The sequence below is a fragment of the Somniosus microcephalus genome, chromosome 8 (genome assembly GCF_052327205.1).
Source record: "Somniosus microcephalus isolate GS21.2 chromosome 8, FLI_Smic_1.0, whole genome shotgun sequence".
NCBI classification, from domain to species: Eukaryota; Metazoa; Chordata; class Chondrichthyes; order Squaliformes; family Somniosidae; genus Somniosus; species Somniosus microcephalus.
The window spans coordinates 62,234,772-62,262,322 of NC_140994.1; the positions used below are offsets into that span (position 1 = coordinate 62,234,772).

At 44.2% G+C, this 27,551-nt stretch overlaps 1 protein-coding gene across 1 annotated transcript in view; it reads left to right on the forward strand.

Moving 5' to 3' along the window:
- The window catches only part of pde6c (phosphodiesterase 6C, cGMP-specific, cone, alpha prime), a 65,040-nt gene extending 38,595 nt beyond the window's left edge, over window positions 1-26,445 (forward strand). Inside the window, 11 exon segments of the mRNA XM_085996137.1 lie at window positions 2,207-2,351; window positions 2,513-2,613; window positions 10,573-10,680; window positions 13,206-13,271; window positions 14,113-14,185; window positions 19,315-19,332; window positions 19,334-19,387; window positions 19,390-19,401; window positions 19,947-20,079; window positions 24,776-24,793; window positions 25,784-26,445. Coding sequence (XP_085852263.1) covers window positions 2,207-2,351; window positions 2,513-2,613; window positions 10,573-10,680; window positions 13,206-13,271; window positions 14,113-14,185; window positions 19,315-19,332; window positions 19,334-19,387; window positions 19,390-19,401; window positions 19,947-20,079; window positions 24,776-24,793; window positions 25,784-25,884 — 829 coding nt within the window. The 3' untranslated portion in view covers window positions 25,885-26,445.
- The last annotated feature ends 1,106 nt before the right edge of the window (window positions 26,446-27,551 follow it).

Below are 27,551 nucleotides of genomic sequence, written 5' to 3' on the forward strand. Positions count from 1 at the left end.
GTGGGATGTTTCCATCACCATCGATCCAGAGGTAAAGCCTGTTATCCATGCTCCACGAAAAGTACCCATCGAGCTGAAGACAAAGCTTGAAAGAGAGCTAAAGGAGATGGAAGAAAAGGGAGTGATCGTAAAGGTCACTGAACCCACAGACTGGGTAAACTCAATTGTGGTACGAGAAAAGCCAAACGGGCGTCTCAGAATATGTTTGGACCCCAAAGATCTAAACCAGGCGATAAAGAGGGACCACTATCCCACCCCAACGCTAGAGGAGATTACGCCATCACTGGCAGGAGCCAAGGTTTTCTCAAAACTAGATGCCAGAAATGGATATTGGAACGTGAAGTTGGATGAGGAATCAACAACACTGACAACATTCAACACACCATTTGGGCGTTACAAATTCCTGCGGCTACCATTCAGGCTAAAGGTCAGTCAAGATATCTTTCAACAGAAAATAGACGAGACATACAGAGGCTGTGAAGGAGCTATAGGAATAGCTGATGATATTCAGATCTATGGAGCAGATGAAAGAGACCATCTCATGCACCTACATGAGGCCATGGAGAGTACCAGGAAGGCTGGCATCAAGTTAAATGCAGATAAGTGCATAGTTAAAGTCAAGGAATGCCAATTCTTCGGTATGATTTATACACCAGAGGGAGTCAAGCCAAATCCAGAGAAGATTGCGGCGATTGCTGAAATGAAACCACCCAAAGGCAAGAAAGAGCTGAGGAGTTAACTCGGCTTCGTCCAATACACGAGTTCTTTCATCCCACACATGTCGGAACATACAACAAATCTCAGAGAGCTATTGAAAGAAGACGCCGAATACCAGTGGTCTGAATCACACGAAAGGAATTTCAAACAACTTAAAGAACTGTTGTGCAAAGAAACAAGTCTGTCATATTATGACAGAAGAAAACCAGTCACTCTGCAAGTAGACGCTTCTACCAGAGGACTAGGGGCAGCTCTGGTGCAGGAAGGAAAGCCGATAGCTTTCGCATCAAAGGCCTTGACATCAGCCGAGACGAGATACGCCAACATAGAAAGAGAACTATTAGCAGTAGTGTACGGATGCGAGAAATTCCATACATACCTATATGGCAGGCGATTTACAGTAGAGTGACCATCGTCCACTAGAACAGATCTATAAGAAGAATCTGTGCAAAGCGCCTGCAAGACTGCAAAGACTACTTCTAAGGATCCAAAGCTATGACTTCACACTTAAATATAAGCCAGGAAAGGAAATGGTGCTAGCAGATGCGTTGTCTCGATTGTCACCATATGAGAAACACGAGGTGCAGGGCCTAACAGTAAAAATCCACCACCTAGTGAATGTTACCCCTACAAAGCTCAGTCAAATCAGAGATGAGACTAGCAAAGATAAGGGCCTAGAAATTGGGTTCTGGTCTTGCCAGGGCTGTAGCGCCAGAAAGTTTGCGCCAGCGGTAATGCGGCAGCGCGCGACGAAAATTCGGGTGCGCCGGGCCCAGACGGCGGCGGGCGCTAAAACCCTCCTTTAGCGCCTCAAAACGGGCGTGAACTTGGGTTTCCCAGCGCTAATCCCCCGCTGCGGCACCCGATGCGGTGCGGCAGGCGGGGGAACTGCAGGCCTCCTCCTCCTGTTAAGGAGGAGCTGCCTGCAGCCGACAACTGTCCGGCGGATTGACCCGACATCTGAGCCCGGCACCTCGGGGAAGTGCCGGGCTCGCATGAGACACTGATCAGGGCCGCGGGGGGGGAATGCAGGAGTCCGGGAAGGGAGGTGCGGGCAGGCGGCCGCCGGGAACGCGGCCGGCCGCCGCTCCACCTTTATGCGCCGGCGCACACTGGGGGAAGACTCTGTTGCCAGAGTCTTAGTTGCGCCTGCCACGGGCGAGGCGGGCGCAACTGAATTTCGGCTTGGGGCCGGGTTACCACGGCAACCGGGACGCTGCGCACACCGATGACGTCATCGGTGCCGGCGCAGCGCTACCGGTGCAACGCCGATTTAGGGCCCCAGGGAATTTCTCAACTGGCCATAACTCCGGCGCTAGGCCCTCTAGCGCCTCAAATGCGGCGCTAAGCCTACCGAATTTCTAGGCCTAGGAGTTGCAACTACTCACACAAGTAATAGCTTATAAATTCTTTTCCTATTCTCCAAAACATAAAAGATCATGTTCTTTGCTGTGGATATTCTAATCAATTACTGATTGATAATACTGAGGTCTATGAAGCATGTTATAAAGTCTGAATCATATATTAAAATGATGCTCAACCACAGATCACAAGCACCTCTAGCAAGGTTGCATGGGTCCTCTATTTTGGAAAGACATCACCTTGAATACAGTAAAATGTTGCTTCAGGATGAGGTCAGTATGCCAATCATTTCTGAGTATATTAGCATGACATTTCACATAAAAGTGCAGTTATTTATTTTAAATATTGATAGGATATACATCTTTATTTTAAATATTGATAGGATATACATCTTGATTTTACTGTTTTCCCTTTACTTCTCTTCAACGGGCAGAGCATAAACATTTTTCAGAACCTGAACCAACGTCAACATGAAACAGTCATCCATTTAATGGAAGTTGCTATAATCGCGACTGATTTGGCCTTGTATTTCAAGTAAGTGCTCATTTACATTACCTTTTCTTGTTATTCACTAATAATTAGCTAGCTGAAGCAGTGCAAAGGGCACATTTTCGATGACTGGAGATTGTAGGAGACAAAACATTTCTTTTAGTCATAAAAATACATTCTAATGAATGATCTTATAAGGAAAACAAACTATCTGGACATACACAGAGCAGTGCTCTGGCAACGGGTCAACACCTAAATCATGAACCTATCCCGTGCATTAGAATAGTTGAATTTGGAGGTGTTGAATTGAAGGTATGTATAAGTGATGGAGGGGCCATGGTAGGAGTGGAAGTGTGCAATGTTACCGAGATGGAAATAAGCATTCTTGGTGATGGATACGGTGTGGGATTTAAAGCATAGCTCACAAACCCTGTTAGAGCAAGGGAATGGATTTACAAAAGCATTTTCAAAGGTTAAATAATTGGCAGACACAGTTTATCAATGATAAATGGAAAAATTGCACAAAATACATTTATGAGTGGAATTGAATTAGCATCCAGGAAAACTAGAAAGCAACCTGAAAATGTTAGTACACTCATCATCGTCAATATCCAGACAATGTGGTGAAGCAATTAAAAAACACAAATAGAATGCTGGGATTATATAATTCAGAATATAAAATAAACTTCGACAAAAGTTACGCATTGCACTGGTCATTCACACTTAGAATATTGGATACAAAACTGGCTTAGTGGCAGAAGGCAGAGGGTGATGGTCGAAGGTTGTTTTTGTGACTGGAAGCCTGTGGCCAGTGGGGTACCACAGGGATCGGTGCTGGGTCCCTTGCTGTTTGTGGTCTACATTAATGACTTGGATATGAATGTAAAGGGTATGATCAGTAAGTTCGCGGATGATACAAAAATTGGTAGGGTGGTAAATAGCGAGGAGGGTAGCCTCAGTCTGCAGGACGATATAGATGGGTTGGTCAGATGGGCGGAACAGTGGCAAATGGAATTTAACCCGGAAAAGTGCGAGGTGATGCACTTTGGGGGGACTAACAAGGCAAAGGAATACACAATGAATGGAAAGACCCTAGGCAAGACGGAGGGTCAGAGGGATCTGGGTGTGCAAGTACACAGATCCCTGAAGGCGGCGGAACAGGTGGATAAGGTGGTAAAAAAGGCATATGGGATACTTGCCTTCATTAGCCGAGGCATTGACTATAAGAGCAAGGAGGTTATGATGGAGCTGTATAAAACACTGGTTAGGCCACAGCTGGAATATTGTGTGCAGTTCTGGTCGCCACACTACAGGAAGGATGTGATCGCGTTAGAGAGGGTGCAGAGGAGGTTCACCAGGATGTTACCAGGGCTGGAGCGCTTCAGCTATGAAGAGAGACTGGGCAGATTGGGTTTGTTTTCCTTGGAGCTGAGGAGGCTGAGGGGGGACATGATTGAGGTGTACAAAATTATGAGGGGCATAGATAGGATGGATGCTGAGGAGCTTTTTCCCTTAGTAGAGGGGTCAATAACTAGGGGGCATAGATTCAAGGTAAAGGGCGGGAGGTTTAGAGGGGATTTGAGAAAGAACTTTTTCACCCAGAGGGTGGTTGGAGTCTGGAACTCACTGCCTGAAAGGGTTGTGGAGGCAGAAACCCTCACAACATTTAAGAAGCATTTGGATGTGCACTTGAAATGCCATAGCATACAAGGCTACGGGCCAAATGCTGGAATATGGGATTAGATTAGACAGGGCTTGATGGCCGGCGCGGACACGATGGGCCGAAGGGCCTCTATCCGTGCTGTATTACTCTATGACTCTAATACTGTTCTGATGAAGGCTCGCACACCCAAAATGTCATAATTTGTCTTTTCTCTTTACTGACTGACCTGCTATTATTTGCAGGATTTCACTTTTTTCTTTTTATCGTAGAACACTATGTTCAGTTTTGTTCACCACCACCACACAAAAAAAAACCTTATATTTGAATGTGTTTAGAAAGGAGCAGCAAGACTGTTCCCAAGTGTTGAGGGGATGAGCCATGAGAAAAGTCTGTATAGCACAAGCTTACAAAGAAGGTGTTGTGGAGATGGATCTCACTGAAGTATAAATAATATTAAAAGGTATAGATAAGTTAAACTCAATTATTACTTCAAAGTAAACCAACAAAATAGTACCATAGGACATAAATGGAAATAAATTTAGAAGATATCAAGAAAAACATCTTTTCCCCCAAAAATGTTTGGAATACAGAATCATTTACCAAGCAAGGCAATAGAGGCAAAATATTGGGGTATTTCAAAATGTAATTAGTTATCATGCTGAAGGAAAAGTTAAATGTACTGGAAGGAGGAGCCTGGACATGCTGAATGGTTTTTCTGATCCATGAACTAATGTTACAAAGGAACCACTGTTTTAGCCAATAAAATAGTTTGAATCGAGTGTCACAAAAGCTATCTGTTGTTTGGGATGGACCCATGTCCTCAGTTTAACTATGCATAAATTGCATATATGTTGTTGTAAAGTCCGCGCCTCAATAATACACGGACTTTGGGAGCACAGTTTAACAGGTACTTTACTGAACAGGAGGGCAACGTCAGACTGAAATACAGAAGCCTGCTAGGGCCTTTTATACAGGGGTGGTCACTGCCGGTACTGCAGTCTAAAACCAGTTCTTCCCTTAAAGGTACATACACAACAATTCCTCCCCTTTTAGCTAAACAGTACATAACATTCATTTAACAACTAAATAATAACTAATTACAATTTTCTGGATACTGTATACATCAACTGAAATAATCATTTATAAGTTCAATCTTTGAGGAGGCTTCCTGATCCTGACTGGATAGCGCCTTTCTCGAGTATCCTGTTCTTGCGGCGGAGTTGATTCTGGTTCATTGTCATTCGTTGGTTCGTCAGCTTCCAATACCACTGCTTCTGAGGTAGACGCAATCTGTACTTCGGGTTGATTACCGGGTGCACCTTCTCGTGGTATGGGTTTGGCTTGTTCCTGTGACTCTAGAATCTGGTCAGCATGGCGCCTCACGATGCTCTCTCCAACGTCCACTGTGTACATTAGTGGTCCCTGCTGTGTGCATATCGTTCCTGGCTGCCATTTTTCTGTTCGGTAGTCGCGGGCCAAGACTGGTTGCCCTATCTTGAAGCTCCTGGTTGGCTTCTCATGTATGTGCTGGAATTGCTTATCCTCAACATCTCGTCTTATGTTTGGTTTGAGCAAATCCAGGCGACATCTTAGCCTTCGGTTGAAGAACAGTACGGCTGGAGCTTGGTTGGTGACTGCATGTGTCGCATTCCGGTAAGCAAACAAGAAATTATCCACCTTGTGTTGTAGTGGTATGTCGTCATTATACATTGGCTTTATGGCCTTTTTAAAGGTCTGAACAAACCTCTCAGCCAATCCATTTGTGGCTGGATGATATGGGGCAGATGTGTAATGTTTCACCCCATTATTCCTCAGAAACCTCCGGAAATCCTCAGACACAAACTGTGGCCCATTGTCAGAGCAAATCTGTTCTGGCAACCCATTCCTGGCGAAGATGGTCCTTAGGACTGCAATAGTTTTCTCCGTGGTGGTGGAGGACATTTTAATGACCTCTGGCCATTTCGAATGGGCGTCCACAGCGATTAGAAACATTGGGTCCATAAATGGACCAGCAAAATCAATGTGTACCTGTTGCCATGGAGATGAGGGCCACTCCCATGGATGTAGCGGGGCCTGTGGTGGAGCGTTTTGGACCCTTCTGGCATCCTGTGCATCTCTTGGTCATATCCTCGATTTCTTTATCGATTCCCGGTCACCACACAAATGCCCTGGCTAGGCTCTTCATTTTTACCCCTCCCAGATGACCCTCATGAAGCTCATTGAGCACTTTATCTCTCAACTTAGGTGGAATTACCACTCGGGATCCACACATCAAGGTCCCCCGGCACACTGACAGCTGTTCTCTCCTTGGCGAGAATGCTGGCAACAGTGAGTCGCCATATGCTGGCCATCCCTTCACCGTCAAATCATAGACCCGAGAGTGTGTCGGGTCATTTCGGATTTCCTTCTCTATACTCGAGTTTGTAACAGGCAAACATTCGACTATGGTCGCATGGAATATCTCAACAGGGTCCACTGCAGGTGCTTCTTCTACCGTAGGCAACGGTAGGCGCGACAGCCCATCAGCGTTTCCATGCTGTTTCGTACCCTTGTACTCTATGTCATACTGATGTGCCCCTAGAAAAAGTGACCATCTTTGCAGCCGTTGCGCCGTCATCACCGGAAGGCCCTTCTTTGGGTTAAAAATGGAGACCAGGGGCTGATGATCAGTCAGTAGGGTGAATTTCTGCCCGTGCAGATAGCGATTGAACTTCTTCACCCCCCACACCAGGCCGAGGGCCTCCCTGTCAATCTGGGCATAGTTACGCTCGGCTGAGGTTAGCGAGCGCGACGCAAAGGCTATTGGCCTCTCTGAACCGTCAAGGAATTTGTGTGACAGCACCGTTCCAATGCCGTCGGGTGACGCATCACATGCCAACCGAATCGGTAGTGTTGGGTTGTAGTGGGCCAATACTTCTTTTGAAGTGATTAGGCATTTACATTCCTGAAAGGCACGCTTACACTCATCACTCCATTTCCATGTTACTCCAGTTTGCAGTAGGGTGTTCAGTGGGTGCAGAATTGTAGATAAATTCGGCAAGAACTTATGGTAGTAGTTCACCAACCCGAGGAATGACCTCAGTTGCGACACATTTTCTGGTGCTGGAGCCTTGACTACAGCCTCAATCTTGTCCGGCAACTTATGCAACCCTTCCTCATCAATCATGTGGCCACAATACGAGATTTGTCTCCTGAAGAACTCGCATTTGGGGCGGTTGGCTCGTAGCCCATATTCCTGTAATCTCATGAGCACCTGCTCCAGGTTGGCAAGGTGTTCACTGTCATTTTCGCCCGTAACCAGGATGTCGTCCAAATAACACTGGGTCCCCGGGATCCCTTGCAGGACTTGTTCCATCGCCCTCTGCCAAATAGCCAGGGCTGATGCTACCCCGAATACCAGTCGATTGTACTGGTAAAGGCCTTTGTGAGTGTTTATCGTGAGGTATTTTCTAGATGCTTCTTCCACCTCCATTTGTAGATACGCTTGGGCCAGATCAATCTTTGTAAAACGTTTCCCTCCAGATAGTGAGGTGAAAATATCTTCTATCCACGGAAGTGGATACTGTACTGTGTGCAGGACTGGGTTCACAGTCACCTTGAAGTCCCCACAGATGCGAACCTTCTTCGGCTCCCCAGACGAGCTGCTCAATGCTTTCTTCATTACAGGAAGGATGGGTGTGGCCCACTCGCTCCAGTCCACTTTGGACAGCACACCCGAACGCTCCAGACTCTCCAGTTCAGCTTCAACGGCTGGGCGGATCGCGTATGGCACCGGTCTGGCCTTAAAACATTTTGGGTTTGCGTTATCTTCAACCTTTATGGTTGCCTTTACTCCTTTTAGAGTCCCAAGTCCTTGTTGGAACACCTCTTCCGCGTCAGATAGAATTTGTGATAGACGTCCAGGTGCGACGTCATCATCCTTTTTGTCAGTCACAGTTAGCGCCTGAATGGAATGCCAATCCAATTGTATTTTTCAGATCCATTCACGTCCCAATAATGGTGGTCCTCCATCTCGTAGTATATACATATATAGTTTCTGTGTTTCCTTGCCGTTATATTTAACTGGCACCCTTATTTTTCCTCTGGGGTAGACTTTTTGCCCCGTGTATGTCTTCAATACAATGGACGTGTCCTTTAAGGGTATGTGTGAGAATAGCCGCTCATAGTCTCGTCGATTCATGACAGTTAGGGCTGATCCTGTGTCCAATTCCATCTTTACTGGGGACCCTGCTATCATGAGGGTGACCCAAATGGTTCGGTGATCCTCCTTTGCGATCACGTTGTGTAACTTTAGACAACTTAGTCTCCTGCTCCCGGAGTCCTTGTCACTCTCCTGATCTTCCGAACTACTGTCTGTCAATTTCTTTACTTTCTTGTACTTTTCCTTAGTAGTTCTTGTCGTGTTGGTTTTCTTTCCCGACCTGCAGACTCTTGCTATATGTCCCATTTTTCCGCATTGCCTGCATACTTTGTCCTTAAACCAGCAGTCCTTCTGCTCATGGGTTGTTCTGCCGCAGCGATAGCACTTTTCTGCTCCATACACCATTTCGTTAGCGCTGTATTCTTGTGGTTTCCGTTGTATTTCCGCAGCTCCCTATGCTGCTGCTTTGTAGGATACTACCACGCTGAAAGCCTGTTCTAGCGTCAGGTCCTTTTTCGAAAGTAGTCGTTTCTGGGTTCCTTCACTCTGGAGCCCGCAGACAAACTTATCCCGTAAGGCGTCTGCCAGTCCTGCTCCGAACTGGCAGTGCTTCGATAACTTGCGTAGTTCCATAAGATAGTCAGCATTGCTCTCATCTTTGTGCTGGTTTCTTTTACGGAACTTGAATCTTTCTGCTATCAGCAGCGGTGTAGGGTTTAGGTGTTCCTGTAAGATATTAACAATCTCCTCAAAACTTTTCTCCATTGGTTTAGCTGGGGTAATTAAATTCCGCAATAGGCCGTACGTACTCGCGCCCATCAAATTCAATAATACCGACGCCCTCTTTCCATCGGCCACCTCATTTGCCTTGCAGTACACTTCAATTCTTTCCACATACGTGGTCCAGTCTTCTACCTCGTTGTCGAAAGCAGTGATACTGCCACTTTTCGGCATCTTGGGTGATTTAAAATGGCGCCTCCCACGCTTTTTCTTCTTCCCCAATGGAATAAAATGGCGCCTCCCGCGCTTTTCCTTCTTCCCCAACGGGATAAAATGGCGCCTCCCACGCTTTTCCTTCTTCCCCTTGCTGCCACGCTGCTCCTAGCGTTCTACAGGGTAATGGCGGCGACCCGCGGCTTCGGCGCGTCTCGCTTTCCTTCCCCCCGTTTATTTTCTCTCCGCTGCCCAGTTCTTGAGCACCGACCGCGCGCTGTGCGCTCCACCCTCTCTTGTTTTCTTTTCCCGGCGACGCTGCGCAGCCCGTTTTGTAGAGCCGCTCGATCGAGCTTGAGCCCGCCGCAGTCCGGAAGGGTCAGCGCACTACCTGCTACCAGCACGATTTGCTGGAACACCTTAACTGGGGAGCCAAGCACAGCTCTCCACAGCCTCTCCCGCAATTCTCCGAACACCGATGAATCCTTTGGGCGGTTGCCCGCGGTCGACGCCCGTTGCTCAGACTACGACCTCCAAGAAACCTCCTCTCAGGGTGAGATCCCCGTGAGATGATGCAACACTGCAGGTGAGTCCGAACTTACTCGTCGCCACTGTAAAGTCCGCGCCTCAATAATACACGGACTTCGGGAGAACAGTTTAACAGGCACTTTACTGAACAGGAGGGCAACGTCAGACTGAAATACAGAAGCCTGCTAGGGCCTTTTATACAGGGGTGGTCACTGCCGGTACTGCAGTCTAAAACCAGTTCTTTCCTTAAAGGTACATACACAACAGTTGTCATTTCAACTGAGCTGTTTTGCTTGAATCTTCAGCAATGTTGATCATACCATATACAAGTCTCCGAAACACCAATATAATAAAGGAAAGTAAACTGAATAGATGTTTGAAGGAATTTGATTTCAAAGTTAGACCAAGACATTTGCTAAGCCTGGTGCTTTAAAGATGGGGCGACTACTCAGTGCATTGCTGGGCCTCTGGTCCTTTGGATGAGCAAAAAGCATGACTGGGGTAAAATTAGTCTTGGGCAAAAACGAATAGGCAGCTGTTTTACATCCCACCCGATTTTTCTTTCCATTAACAGAGGCGACAGTAATTGGCATAGTAATTAACCACGGAGTACTACGTATAGTGCCATCAAAAAGTTATAGTCTGCATTGTGATATCTTCTCAGTGGAAACAAATTAAGTGGAGTTGATTGGAAAAATAAACTATTTTAATATAATATACTTTTTGAAATGTTTTAAAGGAAAAGGACAATGTTTCAAAAAATTGTTGACTATGTCGAACAAACAGAGAATGAGGAAGAGGCCATAAAGTATATTTCTTCTGACCCAACCAAGAAAGAAATTGTCATGTATGTATTTTCTTCTTTATTATATGTATATTTTATTGCTAAGACTTTGGCTGTGATTTTGCCTTCCAAGGCGGGTACGGTGCGGTCGGGGTGCAAACCCGCTGCTGGCTCCATCCCGCTCTGTGAAATTTTTTTTACACTGATTGGGCTTGTTGAGCTCATCCAGCACGTTTCCCGGCCAGTTGAAGGAAGCAGGTCGGATGACGTCACTTGATGACGTGTCATCAGTCAGTTTCCTTAAAGGGACCATGCGCCAATTTAGTTTGACAGTCCTGCTGTTACTGTTCTACAGAATTGAGGTGCTGCAAACACTGACAGGCACTGCACAGAGGAGCACGGCTGCACCCAGGCTCTCTCCATATGTTTATGGAGGGAGTCACAGCATGCAGGGAGGTTCTCTTCCCTTCCCATGGGTGGAAGAGACCTCCACAGGAAATCAACACAGCCTGGTTGCACATTGCACAGGACACAAGCAGGGATGTCATCAGGACGACCAGGCTGCAGTGGCGCAAACCTTTCAATGATCTCAGTAGATCACGAAACGTTACTGCAAAGCCACACTCAACCTTATCCTGCTGTGCCACTCATCACATCTCCATCTCTCTGCCTTCCCTACCCTATTCCTGCACGTCCTTACTCACACCAACTTACCTTGCATCTCTAGGGGGATGCTAGCTTTCATTGCTAGGGGGATAGAATATAAAAATAGGGAGGTATTGCTTCAGTTGTACAAGGTATTGGTGAGACCACACCTGGAATACTGCGTACAGTTTTGGTGTCCATACTTAAGAAAGGACATACTTGCTCTCGAGTCAGTACAAAGAAGGTTCACTCGGTTAATCCCGGGGATGAGGGGATGGACATACGAGGAGAGGTTGAGTAGATTGGGACTCTACTCATTGGAGTTCAGAAGAATGAGAGGCGATCTTATTGAAACATATAAGATTGTGAAGGGGTTGGATCGGGTGGATGCGGGGAGGATGTTCCCGATGATGGGTGAAACTAGAACTAGGGGGCATAGTCTTAGAATAAGGGGCTGCTCTTTCAAAACTGAGATGAGGAGGAACTGCTTCACTCAGAGGGTGGTAGGTCCATGGAATATGCTGCCCCAAAAAGCTGTAGAAGCTACATCATTACATAAATTTAAAACAGAAATAGACAGTTTCCTAGAAGTAAAGGGAATTAAGGGTTACGGGGAGCAGGCAGGAATTTGGACATGAGTCTAGGTTCGGATCGGTCATGGCCCTGTGGGTAGCGGAGTGGGCCCAGGGGCCGTGTAGCCTGATCCTGCTCCTATTTCGTGTGTCTAATTCTGTTAGATTCAGGAGATGGTTCTGTGATAGTGGATTGGCAGTTAGGATCAGATCAGCCATGATCTTATTGAATGGCGGAGCAGGCTCGAGGGGCCGATTGGCCTACTCCTGCTCCTATTTCTTATGTTCTTATGTTCCACCCATCACTTCCCCATCTCACACTCACCCTAGTCTAATCATATCAACTAACAACACACAAGGGTAGGCACTTGGGTGTTTTAGCCAATGTTCACGTGAAGTTTCTGTTAATGTGCTGTCAAACATTGAAATCTTTATTTTCAATACTGCGCTCTTGGACAGATTTGTGTGCACCTTTGGAAGTGGCTTACTGAGTTGCAGTGAATGATGAGACATAACGCTACCCCCCGCAATGGCGATGAGTGTGAAAGGAATGGCTTGGGCATTGTAGGGATGCTTTATGGTGTTGCCAATCTGTCGCATCATGTGGCAGCCAGGGTGTACAGTGTCAAGTGAAGTAAATGTGGCCATGGTGCGGCCATTCCTGTCGCTCGCGGGCAGCAATGTGCTCGGGTGCTGATGCCCTCTGTCCTATTCAGCACCAGCTGATTGCGGAGAAGGTTGATGTTGTTGTCAGAGCTGCTGGTGTGCCTGGTGCTGCTGGCTGATTGTGGTGGGATTCTGCAGACCAAGGTGAGACTTTTTTAAGGGCACCCATGCTGATGGAATAGACAGCAGGTGAGGTTGAGATGACAGAAACGACCTGTCAATGGTGAGAGGTTGTTCCAATGAGATGACACTGGATAGTGAGTTTACTCCAAACACTTGCAAGCTGCATAAAGCTCAATCTGTCTTCCAAATGCAGCAAGCAGCAGCTTCTAGCCTTGGAGAATGAAGACCTGTGAAATGGGAGCTTTTATAGACCATTTGCAGCTGTCAAGTTTAGAAATCATCCCATGCTGACACAATGCCCGACCTCCTTACCTGACATGATCCCCAAGCAGCGGGAAAGTCGTTGGCGAACTCTAAAAATCTAAAGGTAAGATTAAAATACTAGTTAATTGCCTCTTAACAATCCAGCTAATGATCTAAATTGCCTCCCCTGCTGGGTGGTGTCAGGTCCCTACCCGCTGTCAAAAAAAACCAATTTTCTCAGCTGACCCGGCTCCAAACATGCCCCCTGACCCCCTGAAAAATTCCGGCCTTTGTATTTCTTTGGCTTTATTGACCAACTATCTTCTCGTACCTTTGCAGGGCAATAATGATGACAGGATGTGATTTGTCTGCTGTTACCAAGCCTTGGGAAGGTATGCAAGGTATGCAAAAATGCCAATCTTAACCTTACTGCAGTTGGTATTATGCACTATTTTGAATTTCCAACCAACTACATTGAGAAGTCTGAAAAGACAATGAGCACAAAATGTTACGATTTAAGTTATTACAGTCTAACAATTGCTTAAATCAATAAATGGATTGGTATTGGAAATTTCAACATGAAAAATAAAAATGATTGCAGGGCATTCATATTTATTTTGTTTTAAAATTCCCCAACTATCTTAAAGGTTTTCTATTGTTCCAAGTATTTTAGCATGGCTCAATGTCTTTGATTAGATGGATGCCAGTGTTTTTGAATGAATTTTTTTCTTTTTTAAATAATATCTTGAACTTACTCCATGAAAACATAATCATCTTCATATGCCAGAATTTCATAGAATGAGAGAGATTTGACAAACCTTTTTATATTTTGGACAGAAATATGTATGTGTAATTTTTATCCTGATGGTGTCATATACAAATGCCAGGATGATGCATTTTGATGTAATTTACATCTCTGTGTTTATAAACCAATGAAACGATGGTTTGCCAAACTCTTTTTTATGAAATTGTGACACTTAGTGTTTAAAAGGAAACTTGTGCTTTCAGTTTATGACACGTGGAAAAGCAGTCACAGGGAATTTTATGTAAAGTTTGGATTCACATGGCCTTGAATTTACTTTGTGCCATATTAGTGTATGGATGCTCAATGTGCCCTTTGTTTGCTGTGAGAGACTTTAAGCCTGTTTAAAACTTGTTTCTACAAGACCACTATTTGTGTTATGCCAGTTAGATTTGCAATTAAATATTTTCTTCAGCTATATTTCACTCTGTGTTTTCATTCCAGGTTGCATATGGTTTCTAATTAATTCTGGGAGCAGGGTGATCTGGAACGGACCGTTTTACAGCAACAACCAATTGTAAGATCTCAAAGCTTAAATTAATGCTGATGTAACATTGTTTTAAATCCACAATTTTTTGGGGGGATAATTAGTGATGTGATATATAAAAAGTGTTAGCAGGGGAAAAAGCAAAAAAACACAGCTTATGTTGCATTACATTTGTAACTCTACACTAATATAGCAGCACTGTATTTGTAACTTTGAGGGTGTACAGTGTAGTATAATGTTTCATACCAATCATAGAATCATAATAGCACGGAAGAAGGCCATCCGGCCGGTCGAGCCCGTGCCGGCTCTCTGCAAGAGCACTTCAGCTAGTCCCACTCCCCCACCCTTTTCCCGTAGCCCTGAAAATTTCTTTTCATCATACTTATCCAACTCCCTTTTAAAAGCCGTGTTTGAATCTGCCTCCACCAGTGCATTCCAGATCCTAACCACTCGCTGCATAAAAAAGCTTTCTCTTACGTCGTCTTTGGTTCTTTTGCCAATCACTTAAATCTGTCTCCTCTGGTTCTCAACCCTTCTGCCAATGGGAACAGTTTCCCTCTATCTACTCTGTCCAGACCCCTCATGATTTTGAACACCTATCAAATCTCCTCTTAATCTTCTCTGCTCCAAGGAGAACAGTCCCAGCTCCTCCAGTCTATCAACGTAACTGAAGTCACTCATTCCTGGAATCATTCTCGTAAATCTTTTCTGCACCATCTCGAAGGCCTTCACATCCTTCCTAAAGTGTGGTGCCCAGAATAGGACGCAGTACTCCAGTTGGGGTCGAACCAGTGTTTTATACAGGTTCATCATGATTTCCACATTTTTATACTCTATACCTCTATTCATGAAGCCCAGGATTCCGTAAGCCTTTTTAACTGCTTTCTCAACCTGCCCTGCCACCTTCAACGATTCGTGCACATATACCTCCAGGTCTCTCGGTTTGTGTACCTCCTTCAGGATTGTACCATTTAGTTTATATGTCCTCTCCTCATTCTTTCTACCAAAATGTATCACTTCACACTTTTCTGCGTTAAATTTCATCTGCCACATGTCCGTCCATTTCACCAGCCTGTCGATGTCTTCCTGAAGTAAGAACATAAGAAATAGGAGCAGGAGTAGGCCAATCGGCCCCTCGAGCCTGCTCCGCCATTCAATAAGATCATGGCTGATCTGATCCTAACCGCCAATCTACTATCACAGAACCATCTCCTGAATCTAACAGAATTAGACACACGAAATAGGAGCAGGATCAGGCTACACGGCCCCTGGGCCCGCTCTGCTACCCACAGGGCCATGACCGATCCGAACCTAGACTCATGTCCAAATTCCTGCCCGCTCCCCGTAACCCTTAATTCCCTTTACTTCTTGGAAACTGTCTATTTCTGTTTTAAATTTATGTAATGATGTAGCTTCTACAGCTTTTTGGGGCAGCATATTCCATGGACCTACCACCCTCTGAGTGAAGTAGTTCCTCCTCATCTCAGTTTTGAAAGAGCAGCCCCTTATTCTAAGACTATGCCCCCCTAGTTCTAGTTTCACCCATCATCGGGAACATCCTCCCCGCATCCACCCGATCCAACCCCTTCACAATCTTATATGTTTCAATAAGATCGCCTCTCATTCTTCTGAACTCCAATGAGTAGAGTCCCAATCTACTCAACCTCTCCTCATATGTCCATCCCCTCATCCCCGGGATTAACCGAGTGAACCTTCTTTGTACTGACTCGAGAGCAAGTATGTCCTTTCTTAAGTATGGACACCAAAACTGTACGCAGTATTCTAGGTGCGGTCTCACCAATACCTTGTACAACTGAAGCAATACCTCCCTATTTTTATATTCTATCCCCCTAGCAATGAAAGCCAACATTCCATTGGCCTTCTTAATCACTTGCTGCACCTGCATACTAACCTTTTGAGTTTCGTGCACCAGGACCCCCAGATCCCTTTGTACTTCAGTACTTTCCAGTTTCTTGCCATTAAGATAATAACTTGCTCTATGATTTTTCCTGCCAAAGTGCATAACCTCACACTTTCCAGTATTGTATTCCATCTGCCAAATCTCTGCCCACTTACTTAGCCTGTCTATGCCCCTTGCAGGTTTTTTATGTCCTCCTCACTCACTACTTTCCCTCCCATCTTAGTATCATCTGCAAACTTTGATATGTTACACTCGGTCCCCTCCTCCAAATCGTTAATATAGATTGTAAAGAGTTGGGGACCCTGCACTGACCCCTGTGGAACACCACTTGTTACTGATTGCCAGTCTGAGAATGAACCATTTATCCCAACTCTCTGCCTTCTGTTAGATAGCCAATCCTCTATCCATGCCAGAATATTACCCCCAATCCCATGATTTTTTATCTTAAGCAATAATCTTTAGTGTGGCACCTTGTCAAATGCCTTTTGGAAGTCTAAATACACTACGTCCACTGGTTCCCCTTTATCCACCCTATATGTTACTTCCTCAAAGAACTCCAGCAAATTTGTCAAACATGACTTCCCCTTCATAAAACCATGCTGACTTTGTCCTATTAAATTATGATTATCCAAATGTCCTGTTACTGTCTCCTTAATAATGGACTCCAAAATTTTACCTACCACAGATGTTAGGCTAACCGGTCTATAGTTTCCAGCCTTCTGTCTACTGCCCTTTTTAAATAAGGGTGTTACATTAGCAGTTTTCCAGTCTGCCGGGACCTTTGCTGAGCCCAGGGAGTTTTGGAAAATTACCAATGCATCCACAATCCCTACCGCCACTTCCCTCAAGACCCTAGGATGTAAGCCATCAGGTCCAGGTGATTTATCCGCCTTGAGTCCCATTATTTTAGCGAGTACCACTTCCTTTGTGATTTTGATCGTGTTTAGCTCCTCCCCCCCCTTTAGCCCCCTGTTTGTCCAGTGTTGGGATATTCTTAGTGTCTTCTACTGTAAAGACTGATATAAAATATTCATTCAGTGTTTTTGCCATCTCCATATTTCCCACCATTAATTTCCTGGTCTCATCCTCTAAGGGACCAACATTTACTTTAGTCACCCTTTTTCTTTTTATATAACTATAAAAACTCTTACTATCTGTTTTTATATTTTTTGCTAATTTACTTTCATAATCTAGCTACCCTTTCTTAATCAATCTTTTTGTTATATTTTGCAGTCTTTTAAAGTTTTCCCAATCCTCTATCCTTCCACTAGATTTGGCTACCTTATATGCCCTTGTTTTTATTCGAATACTCTCCTTAATTTCTTTACTTAGCCACGGATGGCTGTCTTTTCTTTCACACCCTTTTCTTCTCAGTGGAATATATATTTTTTGGAAGTTGTAAAATAACTCCTTAAATGTACACCACTGATCATGTATCGTCTTACCCTTTAATCTATTTCCCCAATCCACTCTACTCAATTCCGCTCTCATACCTTCATAGTCTCCTTTATTCAAGCTTAGCACGCTTGTTTGAGATCCAACCTTCTCACCCTCTAATTGAATATGGAATTCAACCATGTTATGGTCACTCATTCCAAGGGGATCCTTTACTAGGACATTTTTAATTAATCCTGTCTCGTTACACAGGACCAGATCTAAGGTTGCTTGCCCCCTGGTTGGTTCAGTTACATACTGCTCAAGAAACCCATCCCTAATACACTCAATGAACTCATCCTGAAGGCAGCCCTGCCCAATTTGATTTGTCCAATTAACATGATAGTTAAAATCCCCCATAATTATAGATGTTCCCTTATTACAAGCCTCAACTATTTCCTGATTGATACTCCGTCCAACAGAGTTGCAACTGTTCGGAGGCCTATAGACTACGCCCACTAGTGTTTTTTCCCCCTTATTCCTTATCTCCACCCAAACTGTTTCATTATCCTGATCTTTTGACCCAATATCATTTCTCTGTATTACAGTGATTCCTTCCTTTATTAACATAGCCACCCCACCTCCCCTTCCTTCCTGCCTGTCCTTCCTGATCGTTAAATAGCCTGGTATGTTTAATTCCCAGGCATTGTCACCCTGCAGCCATGTTTCTGTAATGTCATCTGCAAATTTTGAAATTGTGTCCTGTACACCCACGTCCAAGTCATTAATATATATGAAGAAAAGCAGTGGTCCTAGAACCGACCCCTGGGGAACACCACTGTATACCTTCCTCCAGTCTGAAAAACAACCGTTCACCACTACTCTCTGTTTCCTATCACTTAACCAATTCCGTATCCATGCTGCCACTGTCCCTTTTTTATTCCATGGGCTTCAACTCTCTGGCAAGCCTATTATGTGGCACTTTGTCGAACGCCTTTTGGAAATCCATGTACACTATGTCAACTGCATTACCCTCATCAACCCTCTCTGTTACCTCATCAAATACGATTTGCCTTTAACAAATCCATGCTGGCTTTCCTTAATAATCCACACTTGTCTAAATGACTGTTAATCTTGTCCCTGATTACTGTTTCTAAAAGCTTCCCCACTACCGGGGTCAAACTGACTGGCCTGTAGTTGCTTGGTTTATCTTTACACCCTTGTTGAACAATGGTGTAATATTTGCAATTCTCCAGTCCTCTGGCACCACCCCCGTATGTAAGGAGGATTGGAATATTATAGCCAGTACCATGATTTCCTCCCTCATCCCCCCCTAGGATGCATCCCATCCGCTCCTGGTGACTTATCTACTTTAAGTACAGCCAGCCTTTCTAATAACTTCTCTTTTATCAATTTTTAGCCTATCAAGTATCTCCACTACCTCCTCTTTTACTATGTCTATGGCAGCATCCTCTTCCTTGGTGAAGACATGCAAAGTACTCGTTTAGTACCTCAGCCATACCCTTTGCCTCCATGTATAGGTCTCCTTTTTGGTCCCTAATCGGCCTCACTCCTCCTCTTACTACCCTTTTACTATTTATATGCCTAATAGAAGACCTTTGGATTACCTTTTATGTTGGCTGCCATTCGATTCTCATACCCTCTCTTTGCCCCTTTTATTTTCTTTTTCACTTCTCCTCTGACCTTTCTATATATAGCCTGATTCTCAGATGTATTTGCAACCTGACATCTGTCATACATGCTCCTTTTCTGCTTCATCATTTTCTGCTTCATCAATAAAGCTCTGTCTAATAAAATACACATCAGTTTAAAAAATCTCTTCTGATTCTTTTGTTTTAAACAGCCCATGATGGACAGAAACAAAAGGAGGCAAACTCCCCAAACTACAAGTTGGTTTCATCGACTTTGTGTGCACCTTTTTGTGTATAAAGTAGGTGCAATTACTGTTTTATTCCCTATCTAGTCTGAATTCTATTAAATTGGTGTTATTTTTTAGTTATCATTATAATACAGACTTATTCATTAAATGTTTAACACCATTTAATTATCACTAAACTGGCATTTAATTGCTGATGTGGCGGAACCACCAGAGGATTACGGACAATTGTATATAATTCCTTTTACAGCAATGTAGTACAGCTGGGGGCTGCACCTTTAATGTATCTGTTAACTGTACTAGGGCTTCTTTCCTGTACTCCGCGTGATGACGTCATGCCGTCCGTCACGTGATCTCTCAACGGCGGGAAGAACGTGATGACGTCATGACGTCAGAGCTCGGAACCTTCTAGCAGTAGAGCTCGGAACCTGCTAGCAGTTTCCAGAGAGGCTTTCAAGCAGACCAGACCTATTTGCATTGTATCCTACAGTTTCCTGTACAGCTTCGTTTGTTCATTAAATTTTATTGTTTTTGATTTTCTGAGTTGATCTCAATTCTTCGGCTAGGAACCCCAGTTCCTACACTGATGTCTTTTGCAGGAATTTTCAAGATTCCACAAAGAAATAACACCAATGTATGATGGGCTCCAAAACAACAGAGTTGAATGGAAAACACGAGCTGATGATTATGAAGCAAAGATGAAGCTGACTGAAGAACAAAAGGAACAGGAAGAGAGCGGAGAGGCTGCGGACCTGCGAGGGAGCACCAAAAGCGGCGGTGGTACATAAGGAGCAGCCCCAAGGCAGCGAGCAGCGAGGCCCAGAGCCCCAAGAGAGCGGAGAAGCGGCGGACCTGCGAGGGAGCACCAGAGGCGGCAGCGGTACATAAGGAGCAGCCCCAAGGCAGCGAGCAGCGAGGCCCAGAGCCCTGAGAGAGTGGAGAGGCGGCGGACCTGCGAGGGAGCACCAGAGGCGGCGGCGGTACATAAGGAGCAGCCCCAAGGCAGCGAGCAGCGAGGCCCAGAGCCCCGAGAGAGCGGAGAGGCAGCGGACCTGCGAGGGAGCACCAGAGGCAGCGGCGGTATTTAAGGAGCAGCCCCGAGGCAGCGAGCGGCGAAGCCCAGAGCCCCGAGAGAGCGGAGAGGCGGCGGACCTGCGAGGGAGCACCAGAGGCGGCTTACCAATCCAGGTTCCGGGAGAGGGAAGCAAAAAGTAATCGAAGTGTGACGTCACCAAGAAGCAGGTAAGTGATTGGTTGGTGAGTATTTTCTTTCTAAATTTTTCTAAACTTAAATTTTGTGGTTTCTAAGGTCTCTGTTGTGTAGCGGGGACTACTATTAAGCAAGGGCCTTTGAGTATATCATTTAATTGAAGTGAAATTGGTGGGATTCATTTAATTTTAATTAATTAATTAAAGGGTAAGTCATGGCAGGACAACCCAGCCCTGTAGTATGCTCCTCCTGCTCTATGTGGGAAATCACGGATGCTTCCTACATCCCTGATGACCATGTGTGCGGGAAGTGTGTCCAGCTGCAGCTACTGACAGACCGCATTGCGGCACTGGAGCTGCGGATGGATTCATTTTGGAGCATTCGTGATGCTGAGGACATCGTGAATATCACATTTAGCGAGTTGGTCACACCGCAGGTAAAGGGTGTACAGGCAGGAAGGGAATGGGTGACCAGCAGGCAGAGTAAGAGGCGCAGGCAGGAAGTGCAGGAATCCCCTGTGGCCATCCCCCTCTCAAACAGATATACCACTTTGAATACTGTTGGGGGGGATGACTCATCAGGGGAAGGCAGCAGCAGCCAACTTCCTGGCACCATGGGTGGCTCTGCTGCACAGGCTGGGAGGAAAAAGAGTGGAAGAGCTATAGTGATAGGGGACTCAATTGTAAGGGGAATAGATAGGCGTTCTTGCGGCCGCAATCGAGACTCCAGGATGGTGTGTTGCCTCCCTGGTGCAAGGGTCAAGGACGTCTTGGAGCGGCTGCAGAACATTTTGGAGGGGGAGGGCGAACAGCCAGTTGTCGTGGTGCACATAGGCACCAACGATATAGGTAAAAAACGGGATGAGGTCCTAAAAGCAGAATATAGGGAGTTAGGAGGTAAATTAAAAAATAGGACCTCAAAGGTAGTAATCTCAGGATTGCTACCAGTGCCACGTGCTAGTCAGAGTAGAAATAGGAGGATATTTCAAATGAATACGTGGCTAGAGGAATGGTGCAAGGGGGAGGGATTCAAATTCCTTGGACATTGGAACCGGTTCTGGGAGAGGTGGGACCAGTACAAACGGGACTGATGTCCTAGGGGGAGTGTTTGCTAGTGCTGTTGGGGAGGGTTTAAACTAAAGTGGCAGGGGGTTGGGAACCTGAGCAGGGAGACAGAGGAAAGGGAAACAAGGAAAAAAGCAAAAGACAGGAAGGAGAAAAACAAAATTAGAAGGCAAAGAACTCAACGGTTTAAATCAAACATGGTCACAGTAAATAATAATTCATATAGGCCCGAGAGCGTTAAAAAAACAAGCCTGAAGGCTTTGTGTCTTAATGCAAGGAGCATTCGGAACAAGGTGGATGAATTAGCTGCGCAAATAGAGGTAAACGAATGTGATTTGATTGGGATTACAGAAACATGGCTCCAGGGTGGCCAAGGCTGGGACCGCAACATCCAGGGGTATTCAATATTTAGGAATGATAGGCCAAAAAGGGAGGTGGGGTAGCATTGCTGGTTAAAGAGGGGATTAACACAATTGAAAGGAAGGATATTAACTCTGATGATGCGGAATCTGTATGGGTAGAACTGAGAAATATCAAGGGGCAGAAAACGTTAGTGGGAGTGGTATATAGACCTCCAAACAGTAATACGGAGGTTGGGGATGGCATTAAAAGGGAAATTAGAGAAGCATGCAGTAAGGGCACAGCAGTCATCATGGGTGACTTTAATTTACATATAGATTGGGCTAACCAAATTAGTAAAAATACTGTGGAGGTGGAATTCCTAGAATGTTTACGGGATGGTTTTCTGGAACAATATGTCGAGGAACCAACCAGAGATCAGGCCATCTTAGACTGGGTATTACGTAATGAGAGAGGATTAATTAGCAATCTTGTTGTACGAGGCCCCTTGGGTCAGAGCGATCATAATATGATAGAATTCTTCATTAGGATGGAGAGTGAAGTAGTTGACTCGGAGACTAGGGTCCTGAATTTAAATAAAGGAAACTACGATGGTATGAGGCACGAATTGAGTAGGATTGATTGGGGAATGTCACTCAAAGGGTTGATGGTGGATAGGCAATGGCAAACATTCAAAGACCACATGGATGAACTACAGAAGTTGTTCATCCCAGTTTGGGATAAGAATAAAACAAAAAGGGTGACTCAACCGTGGCTAACAAGGGAAATTAGGGATAGCATAAGATCCAAGTAGAGGGCATATAAATTGGCCAGAAAAAGCAGTAACCCTGAGGATTGGGAGCAGTTCAGGATTCAACAAAGGAGGACAAAGGGATTAATTAAGAAGGGGAAAATAGAATATGAAAGTAAGCTTGCAGGGAACATAAAAACTGACTGTAAGAGCTTTTATAGATATGTGAAGAGAAAAAGATTAGTGAAATCAAGTGTAGGTCCCTTGCAGTCAGAAGCAGGGGAAGTTATAATGGGGAACAAAGAAATGGCAGACCAATTAAAGGCATATTTTGGTTCTGTCTTCACAAAGGAGGACACAAATCACCTCCCAGAGATGTTGGAGAACATAGGGTCTGATGAGAGGGAGGAACTGAAAGAAATCAGTATTTGTAGGGAAATGGTGTTAGGGAAATTGACGGGATTGAAGGCTGATAAATCCCCAGGGCCTGATAATCTACATCCTAGGGTACTTAAGGAGGTGGCCCTAGAAATAGTAGATGCATTGCTGATCATCTTCCAAAATTCGCTGGAATCTGGAACTGTACCCATGGATTGGAGGGTAGCTAATGTTACCCCACTATTCAAAAAGGGTGGTAGAGAGAAAGCGGGGAATTACAGACCGGTAAGCCTGACATCGGTAGTGGGGAAAATGCTAGAGTCCATTATAAAGGATGTAATAGCTGAGCACTTGGAAAACAGTGACAGGATCGGACAAAGTCAACATGGATTTACAAAAGGTAAATCGTGCTTGACTAATCTACTGGAATTTTTTGAGGATGTAACTGGGAAAATAGATAAGGGAGAACCAGTAGATGTGGTGTATTTGGACTTTCAAAAGGCTTTCAATAAGGTCCCGCATAAGAGATTAGCGCGTAAAGTTAAGGCACATGGGATTGGGGGCAAGGTATTGACTTGGATAGAGAACTGGTTGGCGGACAGAAAGCAGAGAGTAGGAATTAACGGGTCTTTTTCCGAGTGGCAGGCAGTGACCAGTGGGGTACCGCAGGGATCGGTCCTTGGACCCCAGCTATTCACAATATACATTAATGATCTAGATAAGGGAACTAGATGTAATATCTCCAAGTTTGCAGATGACACAAAGCTGGGTGGGCGTGTGTGCCGCGAGGAGGATACTGAGAAACTCCAGGATGATTTGGACAGGTTGGGTGATTGGGCAGAAACGTGGCAGATGCAATATAACATGGATAAATGTGAGGTTATCCACTTTGGTGTCAAAAACAGAAAGGCAGACTATTATCTGAATGGCAATAGATTGGGAGAAGGGGAAGTGCAACGAGACCTGGGTGTCCTTGTGCACCAGTCGCTGAAGGTAAGCATGCAGGTGCAGCAGGCGGTGAAGAAGGCAAATGGTATGTTCGCCTTCATAGCGAAAGGGTTTGAGTACAGGAGCAAGGATGTCCTGCTGCAGTTGTACAGGGCCTTGGTGAGACCACACCTTGAGTACTGTGTGCAGTTTTGGTCGCCTTATCTGAGGAAGGATGTTCTTGCCATGGAAGGAGTTCAGCGAAGATTCACAAGGCTGATCCCTGGGATGGCAGGAATGACATATGAGGAGAGATTGGGTCGATTGGGCTTATACTCGCTGGAGTTTAGAAGAATGAGAGGGGATCTCATCGAAACTTATAAAATTCTGACAGGTCTGGACAAACTAGATGCAGGTAGAATGTTCCCGATGGTCGGAGAGTCCAGAACCAGGGGTCATAGTCTAAGGATAAGGGGTAAGCCATTTAGGACAGAGATGAGGAAGAATTTCTTCACCCAGAGAGTGGTGAACCTGTGGAATTCTCTACCACAGAAGGCGGTTGAGGCCAAGTCTTTAAATATATTCAAGAAGGAGTTAGATATATTTCTTAGAGCTAAAGGTATCAAGGGATATGGGGAGAAGGCAGGTATGGGGTACTGAGTTTGGATGATCAGCCATGATCTCATCGAATGGCGGAGCAGGCTCGAGGGGCCGAATGGCCTACTCCTGCTCCTATCTTCTATGTTTCTATGTTTCTATAAATGGCAGCCAAAAAAGGTTAGGAGGCTCTTCAATTTATCATTTTTTTCCTCATTAAGCTCCAATGAGACTCACTTTAGTTAAGTGCACCCAGTATTAATTTAACCAGAATGGCACATTTTTACCTTGGTTGTATTGTTCACAAAAAAAGACCATTGGTCTAACAACGATAAAATTGAGGACATACTTTGGGATTTGTTGGTTTACAATAAATTTACCATAGACTGACATCAGGGCATAACTTCGAAACCCAAAGAGCAAATGTGTTATGAAGGCCATCTTACTGAACAATTTCTTTTTTCTGTAAAGCCATTATGTGGCCTCAATACTTTAAAACAACTTCATTCTGTGGAGGCTTGAGATCCTGGGAGACTTGTGCAATGCACAGTTTTAGTGTGAATTAGATGTGGTAGTTGGTGCGTTAAATGAGTTAGTTGATGTTCACAAAAGAATAGAAAATAGCAGGCAAAGTTGATGCCATCTTCCCTGGGTACAAAAGGAGACGTGAAGTGGGGAAGGGGAGAAAACGTTTTAAATAGACTGAAAAAAATTAAGAACAAATTCTTGACCATACTTTACTAGTGGTCACAAAGTTGGGAAGGAGAAAGAGAGGATGAGCGAGAGAGCGAGAGAGAGAGAGAGACTGATTATATGATATGATAAATCTCAACACAGGTAGATTAGCTTGAAAATAAGAGTGCAGTGTGATGGGCTACAATTTTTCTACAATACAAACACAAAGTTTTAAGAGTATTTTCTCCTTTGTGACAGAAACACAAACTGTCTCATGTTGACAACAGCAGAACCCAAAAAACAATATAGGGGTCAGAAGTGTTACATGAACACTAGGATTATTATTGTTTAGAAAAGTCTTTAGATCTTTCTAATTATATACTTTATTTCATAATCCTATTGCAGAATGTTGTCACTTTGAGCTTTTTAGAACTAGTTTATGTATCAAGTCAATATAAACAAAACTGAGATCTCACTCGCTTTATCTTCCTGCAGCAGCAAATGGAGGAGTAGGAAGTGCAGGTGAAGGAAGTGGCGAAGGCAAACGTGGAGGAAAATCCAGAACATGTGAAATATTTAAAAAACTTTGCAAATGAACTCACCTCTCAGGCATATTGCAAACTGTTTGACAATGACCCAGCAATAGATTAATTGGATTACCAGCACAAGTTCAACAAACTGTAAAGCAATAAAAATAACACAATCAACCTGTCACTTCACTTTAACAAAAAGCCAACCCTTCTACAGTCATTTTATTATGTCACATTATTTATATGTAGCGTAATTATCCACATCAGAAAGCAAACCTTCTGATCAACCTTTGGAACCTGTTAATTTCAGTAAGTTGATGGGCATTTCATTTTATGAGTTTTCAAACTAATTGATAGATACATTTAAGCATGGAAGGCACTTGATTATTAGCTATTGAATATGCATATGACAACCTACAAAGCTTGGAAAAGCTGACACAACACTAAAAGAGCTGATAAACAAACAAAAAAATTACAACTGAAAAAGAATCCTGAATAAAGGACTAAGACAAACATAACTGCTTCAAGGTGACAGAATAAGTTCAATTCTTTTTTGTTACATTGAATTTCAGGATTTTTATTAGTATTTTGGGAATATATTCCATAATTCAGTTTGTTTTCTGTGAAAACTAAAACCCAATGGCCTCACATAAAACATACAAAAAAGTAGTTACAATGGGAGTGCAGTGGAACATGAACTTGTTATGATTTAAGCTGCAGATATATCCAATATTCCATCAGTTGCATTATAAAATAAAAGTCATGAATTTCACAAATTGTGATTTCATTTGAAAAACTAAGAATTCAGAACATCAAACTGACAATGTCAAACTGGTCATTAAGAATGGTTAAGTAGGAAATGGAAATGTCACACTGAAGCAGTAGCTTATGAAATTAGGTTTAAGGCACATTGGTGGGGTGGAAAGCTTTGTTCTGCACCTTAGCTTGGTATTCCATGCTCGAATTGAGAGTGCTCAATGTTCATTATCAAATGTACAAGTGAACCTAAAAATAAGTAATTGGAGCTTATTGGATTTAATACAAATTTTTAAAAATGGTAATGGAGAAAATAATGGGACTTAAGATAGACAAACCTCCAGGACCTGATGGTTTTTACCCCAGGGTATTACATTTTCCAAAGCTCTCTAGATTTAAGATTTGTGCCTTTGGATTGGAAAATTACAAATGTCACTCCATTATTTAAGGCGTAGGTGAGGGAGAAACTAGGAAACTACAGACCTGCCAGTTTAATATCAATTGTGGGAAAGTTACTAGAAACTATCATCAGGGAAAGAGTGACTGAGCACTTGGACAAGTATGAGCTGATCAGAGAGTCAGCATGATTGTGAAGGGTAGGTCATCTCTGACTAATCTAGTTACATTTTTTAAGGTCACTGACATGGTGGATGTTGTCTATATGGACTTCCAGAAGTCATTTGATAAGGTTCCGCCTAGAGATTATTAGCAAAAATAAAACATACACAATTGGAGGTAACCTTGTGACATGGGTTGGTAATTGGTTGGGATGTAGGAGACCGAGATTAAGGATAGAGGGAATGTACTCTGATTGGCAGGGTGTGATGAGTGGTGTTCCACAATGATCTGTACTGGGGCCTTAGCTTTTCACCATATATATTAATGACTTGGATGAAGGAATAGAATATATTCATGTTTGCAAATGACACTAAATTAAGACGAACAGTAAGTTGTGTAGATGGGAGCGGGAAGTTGCA